The sequence below is a fragment of the Nannospalax galili genome, unplaced genomic scaffold (genome assembly GCF_000622305.1).
Source record: "Nannospalax galili isolate Female #2095 unplaced genomic scaffold, S.galili_v1.0 scaffold158, whole genome shotgun sequence".
In the NCBI taxonomy this organism is placed as follows: domain Eukaryota; kingdom Metazoa; phylum Chordata; class Mammalia; order Rodentia; family Spalacidae; genus Nannospalax; species Nannospalax galili.
In genome coordinates, this window is record NW_008345290.1 from 6,927,246 (window position 1) to 6,938,201 (window position 10,956).

The following is a 10,956-nucleotide window of genomic DNA, read 5'->3' on the forward strand; positions in this document are numbered from 1 at the left end:
TTCTCCCCCTCCCCTCCCTCCTCGGCTTTCTTTCTTTGTAGCCACCCCAGGGGAAGCAACAGATCGTCACTCGGTGTTCTCACCGAAAGCACGTAATCGCCGGTGTAACTCATGTTGGCTGGGGGGCCTCCCGGCGCGCAGAGAGGTTGGGGTGCGCCCCCATGCAGCTACACGATCCTGGCCCTCGACTGCGCTGAGGGCGGCGAGAGAGCTCACCTTCCGACGCCTCCCCCCACGCCCTGGTGGGTGAGGGATGCTCTGGGCTGGGGGTGGCCAGGTGGAAGCCCGGAATTGTGTGGCCGAGGTCTGGAGTCTGTTCTCTGAAGGTTTATGTTCGCAGCCTCCTTCGCAGTCCCCCTCCCTCAGGCTTGCTCCGGGAGCACCTCCGCCTCAGACCCTGAATAGACCCCATTTGGGGCCAGGGTTCGCGGCTGTGGATGTGCCGGCCTCGTGGCTTGTCCGATTTGCACGGTGACTTGATTACATGCTCTCATTCATGGTCACTTCCGAAGCGCTTTAGTGCCTTCCGTCCCCAAACCGCCTACAGTCAAAGCTGCTTCCCTCCGCGGTTAGTCGATAATCCCCGCGGTCCGGAAGAGCCTTCGCCTTACCCGGGTTCTACCTTCCTTGAATCTTTTTTGCTTGCCTCTTCACTCCACACCCTGCCCTTGGGGGAAAAAAAAAAACCTTCTCCTTGTTGCCCTAGGGAGTTCAGAGTGACTCCGCAGAGCCAGAGGCTCTGGGGCTGCGCTTCTGCTCACTGGTCCACAAGCTGCCTGGCCTGTGAAGCCGAGGAATCGGGAAACCATGCAATTGAAGCGAGTCTTTGGGCTGTTTCAGAGGCGCTGACATCCGAGGAGCCTTCTCCTGGGTATGCTGCACCTTTGGGGGCCCCCACCAGGCTTCTTGCCGTGTTTCAAAGCTGCGAGGAAAACAGGGGTGGTGGTGGCAAAGAGGGAGTACTGGCCCAGGAATCCTGGATAAGAAAAGATAACCCATCTCTTCTTCCTTGCAAAATCTGAGAGTGAAAGCAAGGATATTCAAGATAGAAATTCAGACAGGTCCCTTCATCCCTGCTATTTATTCCACCAGAGAAGCAGTGCCAAAGAAAAGAGAGGTTCTCCCCCAACTCCCTGCACCTTGGGCCACTGGGATGTCTTGAAAAGGCTGTGTTTGCTCTACAGATAATGCTGAAGAGGCCATAACTGCTAGGATAAACCAGGCTTTCTCCAAAGGAGGAAAGAAGGAGATTAAGAAGGCAAAAATGATGCTTGTCGTGGTGCAGGATTGAAGAAGTGCTTGGAGAAAATGCAAGAAGAAAGAGGGCACCAAGTAGTGAAGGATAGCCAGGAGCAGGGAGGGGACCAAGACCTGGAGCTCCAGCTAAGTCCCTGCTTAGAAAGAGCTAGGGTGTCACAAAAGTCAAAAGTGAAAAATGAAAACCTTTCCCCTTTCCTCATCCAGGAAATAGTCAAAGGTATTTACATATCTTGGGGAGATTTAGAGTATAAACTCTAGGATCTTTGGTATTTAAGTGTCAACATCGATTTATTTATTTATTGCTGAGCTGACTGTAACTGACTCAATAACAAATTTAATCATGTATTGCACTGGAAAAGAAATATTCTCATTATGTATTTTCTCTAAATAATGACCCACCATTGCATTTGAATGCACACTGTAAATATCAATAATATAGAGTAATTACTGTGTTATGGAGTAGACTAATATATTAGCATTAGTGTTTCTGTGTCCCCTCCCCCTTTACAAGGGTTGTTTATCACAAATCAAGCTACTCAGACACATTGGTTTAATGAACTCTTTATTCAGGATTTGCTGCAAGAACTTTCATGCCCCTTGAATCCCTGAGAGCTGAGTTTGATATTATTTGTGCATCTTTAGCTTGACATACTTGTCCACTGCAGCTTTCATAGATGACTGCAGCCCTGTGAGTGGGAAGGTCCAGCCGAAGGAAAGGCTGTTGGGGAAGGGTGGCTTCAGACCTCCTGAAGTTACCCATCACAATTACAGGATGGTCCTGCAGCGAAAAACTATTTCCAGCGGAGACCAACCAGGCAAAATATTTGTTTCTCCACAAGTATCTTTCTTGGAGACCGAATTTAAAAGGGAGAAGAGATTTCATGCAGCAGTATCTGAGCAGTTCCCTGGTTTGATTTTTGCTATCTCAAACTCTCTCAGCAGCCCACCCAGTCGTCACCACCCCAACCCTCGAACAAAAGGAATGCATGAAGGGTTTCAGTGACTTTGCCATAACAAAGGCGCCACCATTGCAGGGCTCGCCCCGCCCCTGGGTGAAGGCAAACAAATTCTTGCACTTGTATTAGGGCTTTTAAGACCATAATTGAACCCGGGGGCGTCTAGGGGAACCGAAAACAGTTCTAGACAGACCTGCGGTTTTATAGCAGTTTTGGCAGTCAACTTCAGCTTGTGCCTGAGCCGTGGGGCCGCTGTGGCCTGCCGGCGGGGGACGCCAGACCGCCTCCCCTGGCGGCGAGGCAGCTTCTCTCTTAATTAGATCGACTTCCCCTGGTGCCAGGGAGAAGGAGTACCCGCAGAAAGGTATGGGTTGAGCGTGCTCTGCAGAACTAGTGCGTCCTAGCTTCTCTTCGAGGGCTAATTGAATGGAAGCCGGCAGGTCTGTATCCCATGGGTGTCAGCAGGAGACAGGGCAAATCCCTGAGGAAAGGCGGATGAAGAAGAAGGTGCTCCTGGAGCGGATGGCAGGGCAATTAGACAAGATCTACAGAAGTGGGGTGCCCAGGGAGACTTGCAGCTTCGAAGGGAGCGTGCGGGGGCGCTGCGGTGAAGATAAATGAAGAAAAAGCTTTTGATGCCCCAGGAGGGAAATGGCCTGGAGCTGCCGGTTGCTTTTAGCTCCCCAACAGAGACAAGAGGCGGGGTGCTCAGATCCCCAAAGCTGCGCCACTCTAGCCTTTGCCTGGTCCTGTCTGTCCTGGCCTGAATGTATCGGTGGTGTGAAGGTTCTTCAGACAGGCATCAGGGTACCCGGCGGGCGCCGCTCTGAGATTGGGACCAAATCTGGGGGAAGAAGGGAAGGTGATTCTGCGAGTTCTTGGTTTTGACTTTGCTCTGAGCCTAATTGACTCTTCGGCTTTGCAGGAGACCCAAAGACAATCTCGGCCCACCAGGCTCTGGGAAAGACCCGACTAGGGATAAGGCCGCACCGGAAGGCCAAGTCCGAGTTCCATTCCTGAAGAGGCGGCGGCCGGCAAAGCTATGACATTGGCCCTGGAGATTGGTTTCCCAGGAGCTGTTCTTTCTCAAGAGCTCCACAGCGCGGGAGCAATCTCCAGAAAACACTCTTCAGCGTTTATTTCCTTTAATCCTCAACCCGGAGCCCTACAGCAGCTAAAGCAAGAGGCCAAAAATGTTTGGAGGAAGAAAAACAAAGGCAGGAAGTGGCGGCGGCCTGACGGTGCGTGTGTGTCTGTAAAGGGAGGGAGTCGGTTCAATCTTCTGTTTTTCCGAACTTCAAGGTCCAGGCAGACCTCTTAGGGTCAGGCGGTGGCACCCTGCACAGCGTTTGGAGGTGGCCATCAGCGTCTGCCTTGTCAGGCAGAAATGGCTGACAAGATTTGATCTGCAAAATAGATCCACCCTTTTCGAGGCTTCTGCTGATTTGGTCCTGAAGAGGGGAGCGTATGTGTGTGTACCCATAGTGCCTGCTGTTTCTCCTCTCCCTGGCTAAAAGCGCCCTGGCCGAGACAGAGATCTGTGCACCATGTGCTCCACCCTCCTTCCCAGGTAGACCATCAGAATAAAGTGTGTCCAGGTGCCTCTGCTGAATTCACTTCTGGCCCTTGGAGATGTTTAGGCAGTAGCAGGAGGGCACCAGTGAAGTATCTCAGAGTATCTGTGTCCTCAGAGGGATCATTTCATAGAAGGAAAGGCCTTGTCTCCTGGGTGGTTGTGCCAGGGGTGTTTCCAACACAGTCATTCATGAGACTTAAGCTGCAAGCATAGTCACTTGATAGCCACTTCAAAGAAAAATAGAACTAGGCATGTCTGAGAACACCTCTTGATTCCAGGCTTCCTACCCAACTCCGGAGGCTGCAGAGCTGCTGCCCTCTTTGTCTTTAGGGTTGGTTTGGTAGGTAGCAGCCATCTCCTATCCCTAAACTCTGGGAATCTGAATTCCCCAGGGTCTGCACTTAGAGGACTTTGAAGGCTCAGCATGTGGCCCATAGTATGAATGCTAAACCAAGCTGCCCCCACTCCCCAGTTCCTTCTCAAGCTAATCCTGTCCCCAGGTGGTTCCTGCTGGCCCAGGTCACACCTTTCCTCTTTCCAGCCAGCCTCCCCTTCCAAGGCTTTCTAGTCTTCTGGTGTTGTTCTCAGCTGAACTAGAGCTCAGGTGCTAAAGTGCCTCCGGAGGGCACCTACCACTCAGGTATAGGGAAGGGGATCTTTTCGGTTTGTCTCCCAAATTGGGACTCAATCAGGGATCTGAACTGGGTTTCTCACCTCCATCCATCATTGGAATATTCCATCCCAAATCAACACAATGTGCATCTACTTTCCTTTCTTCCCTCACCAACACTTGCCCCTTTTCTGGGGAAAAGCTCTTGCTTTTCTAGCCTGGGTAGTCTCCAGAGGCAGCTGGTCTGGGATGGGTTGGACCCACTGGACAGACCAGATATTGCTCTCAACAGTCTACAGCTGTTTCTCAGTGGATTGCTTAGAGCACCATAAATATTTTTTGCCTCTTCTTGCTGGCATGAGTCTTAACTTTCATCTGTCTCAAAATATTAAACTGTTCTATAAAGGTAAATAAAAAAACTATTGCTACCCCAGTGGTTATATTGTGCACAGGTGCAAGAGTTGGCTGGGGAGGGGAATTGGTGGAAATAGTCACAGAACTCTTTGCAGGACTAAAGTCTCTCCATTTAGGGACTCTCTCCTTCAAAGGATTTTTGGGGGTACATCTGTCTTCCTCCATGGTGAGCTAGGGAGATGGATTGTATGGAATGGCCCAGAAAATGGTTTATTGGCAGATCATGGCCAATCCATTACACTGTACTTAAGGAAATTATCAAGGGATTGCCTCCATCACTAGTAGGTAGAGATGGATTAATTTGTACCTTTGTCAAGGCACTCACCCTCCTCCAAGCTGGCCTACTCTTCTCTAAAAGAAGAGAACAGGTAATACCTTGAACTTGACCTTATGGCTGAGTCCTGACTAGCAGGTTCAATTATCATCCAATGCCTCTAAACATCTGAATAAGTTCATATTCTTTTTCTGGCCACTGGAGGGTGGAGTACAGAGCTCAGTTTAGGGTCTCAATCACTTAAACAATCTGGTTATCATTTAGTTTAGTGGTTCTCAAACTGATGGAAGAAGGGAGGGCTGGAGAACCATTTTTATTTTTATGGTTGCTGACTCATTAGAGAAGATTTTATTTTTCCCACAGTGTGGGAGCAAGTGGAGTGAGGGAAACTTAGAAGGGTGAACTCTGGGTCTCAATATCTGCCTTCTATTTTCCCTGCAGCTTCGTCACAAACGGGGTTTGCCTGGCTGAGTGCGCCTGTAATAAAGAGGACAAAAGAGCACAGCACTGTCAGAAGGTTGGCTCTGCTCCTTGCTCTCAGTGCCTAGGCGGAGGCTCAGAGGACACCCTCAGGTTCCAACTACAAATGCCTCCTAGGATAGCTCTATCTCTAGGCAGTGCTGGTAGCAGCTTATATTCCAGGTTTGGGAAGAGCCTGTGTCTCCACCCAGCCCTGCACTAGGCGCCTCCTCCATTCACCTTGCCAGGCAATTCTACCATGATACCTATTCATGGTCAATACTTTGGCCATATCTCCTACCTATGGCAGCTCTAGGGATAGCGTCCTTGTTTTTTGAAATAAGAAAAGATAATTTGCAGGTCTCTATTGGTTCACTTGGGATGACAGAGTCAACAGCAGACTGTCTTAAGCTGGGCCTGATGCTCTGACCTGCTCAGGCAGGCACGTTAAGAACAAAGCTCTCTCTGGTAAGGGGTTGGTAAGGGGTTCTCTCTTACAGAGCACAGTGTGAGGTTCTTGGGGCCAGGAAGTCAAGGGGCTTTACACTGGCACAGTCCACCTCACCTAGAGTAAATTTAGGCAGAAGAGCATTGAGGAGCTCACCAAAGAATGGTGAAATCCCGAGCAAGGTCTGGACTCAGAGACCCCAGCGGGCTCTTTATTTCTATAGTGGATTCCCAGCGCTGGGACTGCTGAGTCACTTGTTCCTACCTGGACCAGAACTCGGATTCAGTTCCATCAGTCCTCCTGGGCTTGTACAAGCTCCCTCTTACCCTGTCTAGACCTCGTCAGGGTTCTGAAATCTGCATTTCCAGGGTGAAGACATAGCTTAGGCTAACCCGACCTCAGAGAATCCTTTCAAAACAGGCTGGGGTTAAGGTAATTGAAAAATCAAGAAAGAATCCTTCTGCCTTGGGTGCTCAAGCCAGGCGACCAGGACCAGGACCTTCACTGCAAGAGTGATGGCCTGACCAATTATATGCCCTGTCCTGCTCAGTAATGTCCTCGGTGGCTTCTTCTGCCAGGCAGCCCTGGCCATGAAGGCAGTGGCGCTGAGGACTTGACCTTTAAACACCAAGAGAGGGCCTGGAGGGGGTCGTGAAAGTCTCCAGCCTCTTCCACCCAATAGTAGCCCAGACACACAAGCTATGCCGCTCACCCCACAATTCCCCCTTGCATTTTGTGCAAGCGGGCCGCCGGGAAACAAAGCCCCAAGCGCGGCTCACCACCTATCCTAACCCCAGGTCAGAAGGCTCAGAGCTAAAGCCAGGCCATCCAAGATTCTCCCCAGGTCCCTCTTCTCCCATCTCATCCCAGCCGTCCTCAGCCAGGGTCTGAGTACGACTCAGTACCAACCCGGCCCCTCTGTTGTTAGACCGGCTCTGTGCACGGGGTCCTATGGTACGGCTTCAGGCGGCTCCGAGCCTAGAGTCGCAGATGGTAGAGGTCAGCGAGGCCCGAAGCTGCTTCCCTGCCCGGGTGGAGAGCGCGTGCCTGGGGCACCCGCATCCGTGCTCAGTCCCGCGCCGCTCCCATGGATTCATCTACCGCTCAGCTCCGGGCTTAGAAAGCGGAAGTGTTGGGTAGAGAAAAACGTGGTTTCTTTTCAGCTCATCTCAAAACCCCTTTTAGAGAAAATGCTCCTGTCAAGTTTTATTTCCCGTTGCAAACCACCTTCCACGCTGCCAAGAATTAAGACCAGGAGAGATTAAATACCCGATTATTCTCTCCGGGAGGGAGGGGCGGGGCGGAGAAGGGGGTAACCTCACAAAACCTTCGAGTCACTCGGCTTGTCCTGTCACACCGGAGCGGGCGAGGGCAGCGCGCAGCTTTGGGCCTATCACCCCGGCCCGCAACCTTCCTGTACCCACCGCAGAGTCCCACCGCCTCGTCCTGCCGCATGTCTGGGACCCGCCCCGAAGCAGTTGGCAAGGCGGGCTCGGAAGGTCCGGGCCTCCATTTTGAGCAAGGGGTTCACGTGAAAAGCCAGAGCCCTTGGGGCGGCGTCTCTTTTCCCAGGGGCGAGCCTGGGGCGGCCTCCGGTCCACAGAAGTGCTTTGCACCCTCGCACCTGGGATCCCCGCGCAGCCTCACGACTCCTCACATAAATTTGAACATCTCAGACACCCGGTGTCATTCTTTCCTGCGGGTGGCTCCAGCTCTTCATCCGTACAGAAATGAAATCAACAGTGGCAAGGCCTCGGCTGCTTTCACGGAGACATTTTTTTCTGCGCAAGCATCCTTTTTTACTTTAAAAATAATATTTTAAATAGTAGGCACCTCTCAGGCATTCGTAGGCTCTAGATAGACGCGCGAGGATTGAATGATTATTTTCCAAAAGAACGTAGCCGGATTTTATTTACCCGGCGGCCGAGCAGATGAAAACTTAATTAGCATTCCTATCTAAAACCTAGGCAGACATAAATCTCGCCAGGCCTTTTGGATAAGGAGGCATCTTTGCTTATGAAAAATGGGATGCGAAAAACTCGCTGCACATTTCTCTGGTTCTCCAGGCCTTGGGCTGCTGACACGCATTCGATCAAGTTTAAAGGAACGCGCATAAATCAGCAATTCCCTAGCGTCCCCTCGGTAGAGGTCCGCAAATCCAGAAGGGCGCCTCTGAACCCCAGTCTGGGGATTAGTAGTTCCAGGCAACCTTCCTCACAGTTCTAAACCCGGGAATTCACAGAGAGGAAGCAGGATGCCTCACCTTCACCCAGCCTTCCAAACACTCACAGCAGCGAGTAATCCGCCCTTATCGAGTGAGACAGTAACTGTCCATTACTCGCACACAAATATATATCATCCTCGGCTGAATTTCACTGCCTCGCGGTGAATCCCTAACAAAACATTTCAATTAGGTTGAATATTTTTAAATGAATGTTTTTTTTTTCTTTCTTTTGTCTTAGGATTTTTTTCCTTCTTACCTTACAAAAATTTAAATGGAAGGGTTCAGTTCGCCATCAGGCATATAGTAGTGAAATGCAGTGACATTTTACAATCATCCACTTAAAGTAACAATAAATTTGACAGTATTAAGAGCAGATGGAAAAGGTCATTTTTAAAAGTCCTATATTTATAATTTTTTTATTCCGGAAGTTTCTTTTTTTAGAAAAAAAATAGTTGAATAAGGTTTTTAATGCATGGATAGCGTCTGCCATTATTATGTCTATTTTTCAGGAGGAGGAGGCTGGTATCCTCCTGGCTGTCTTTGTTTTAAAGATTTTAGGTTGGTTGCTGTTTAGGCAGTATTCAGTCATCCTAATCCATGCCCACTGCAGTTAATCTAGTAAATCCATGGATATTTTAAATAAGGGAGTTAGGTGAGCTTGACACTATCAGCAACCAGTTTAGAACTACTGGGGGGGGGGGCTGACATATCAAGAGAGAGAGAGAGAGAGAGAGAGAGAGAGAGAGAGAGAGAGAGAACAAGAACACTGCTACTTTACCCAGGACTCCTGCTGTAGTGGTTGGTGGCTTTGGAAAGGAGCAGTAGTCCATCTGCAGAGCTGCTGTTGGCCTCCTTCCTAGGCCTGGGGCTCAGAACACTTCTTATATCTAAAGAAAAATATCTCCCTTCAACAGAAGAGTCCCCTTTGGAGCTGTTCATAAACACAGTATGTGATCCAACTTGGAGGGGAATTTCCAATACTTTAAACATTTTGGAGACAGTCGTTACTTTGCTTGATGGCAGTTCATTTAGAAATGGAGTTGTGGAACAAGATGTAGGGAGGTGAATCTGAAGCAGTATTTTCATTTGTTTCCACAAATACAGTGAAAATTCTGAAGGCAGCAAAATATGATTGCCCTTCACAAGACCATCTGACATGTATGTTTCTGGACCATCCTTTGTTGAAACAGCTTTATATTCTATCCATAATTCTTCATCTATAAAGATATAAAGAAGTTCTTAGTCTTCAGGCGTGGTTGCAGACATTGCCATCAGCTGGGCTTGTAACTGGCCAATATTATTTTCCATCAAATGATAACCCAGTTCTCCCATTCACTTAGTTTCCTTTAACATAGATAGAATTAAACTGCATCTGGAAATTCTGCATCTCAAAGCTAGTAATTCCACCAATGTTTTAATACATGTGCATACAGCATGGATTTGACAAAAAACACATTACCCTATGTGTATATTAAATACATAAACACACATACGTATTATTTATGACTCTGAACATAGCACCTGATATGTTGTTAGGGGTCAATAAACAGTAGATATAATATTGATTATTAATGCAGTTTTGATGGTGGTTGTTAATATTAAACATTTATTTCTCCCACAAATCAAATGGTAGATTTGCAAGCATCAATATAAGATTGCACACCACTCTGAACCAGTAGTCAGTTCTGAGAGATCCAAGATTACCCTCCTTCTGTGCCCATATTCCAGCCATTTTGTAGATGAGATATTTAAGTTCTCCTACTGGCCTCTCAGGAGGTGGATTCTTTGAATTTCTGAAATGTAACTCTAGAACTCTAGAGTTAGGAAGGTATCTAAAACTTTTTATTTGCGTAAAGACTCCCAGATAGTTCTAATTAGGGTCGTAGACCACCTTGGAGGGTAAAAGCCAGGAAAGAATGGTTATTTAAGAATACCTCTTGCACTGTAACAAAAATGTATAGCTTTAAAACTGAAGAAATATGATGCAGAGTGAGCCACTGTGAGGACAAATCAAACTTGGCCATTAAAGAAAAGGAGAAAAACTTCACTGTGTGAACAACATTCTGTACCTCAACTCTAGAAATCACCTTAAATTACAATGTTGTCAGTCATCAGCAATTAATACTGTATCTGTACAAATTCTACAATTATACATACAAGCACACATGCACTGATATGCAAATGTATACATGTATAAACATATATTATATATTCACATATATACAAGTATATGTATAGATTACATATATTCAAATTTGCTCCATTTGGAGCAAAAAAGAATGAGTACTAAAATCTCTAAAACAAGTCAAGGAAGGAGGTAAGAGCTCAATTCCCTTGAAGCTGAAGCATTACAAGGAGGCTTGTCAACACAAGGTGGCGCCCTTGATCTACTAATCCAGTGGAGGTCAATACACGAGCTGTCAAGTCAAGGTCACAAATTGTCTTTTTTCGTCAAGGTCAAGGTTTAAGGCCTTTCCTAGTTCTGTCATTTCAACAAATATCAAAACCTTCCCTTTCAGTCACATTCAGACCCAATAGCAAATTTTAAATTATGACAGCCTAGGCATTGCTGGTACAGAACAACTGGTTTTCATTTTCCACAGGGAGCTTGGGAACTTAAATTCTCTTCCTCCTTTCTTTTCTCTCCCTTTCAGAATACCTGACACTTTCTTCTTCTTGAATCCTACCATTTGTAGGATTTTGGTTATGAGATCTCTCCCTTTTCTTAAAAAAAA

At 47.8% G+C, this 10,956-nt stretch overlaps 1 protein-coding gene across 1 annotated transcript; it reads left to right on the top strand.

The window, feature by feature from the left end:
• Nucleotides 1-7: 7 nt before the first annotated feature.
• On the top strand, nt 8-4,802 carry LOC108491253. The gene is made up of 3 exons (XM_017800236.1): nt 8-242; nt 707-871; nt 3,142-4,802. The coding sequence occupies exons 1-3, from the start codon at nt 112-114 to the stop codon at nt 3,260-3,262; spliced, it is 417 nt and encodes a 138-aa protein (XP_017655725.1). The 5' UTR covers nt 8-111; the 3' UTR covers nt 3,263-4,802.
• The last annotated feature ends 6,154 nt before the right edge of the window (nt 4,803-10,956 follow it).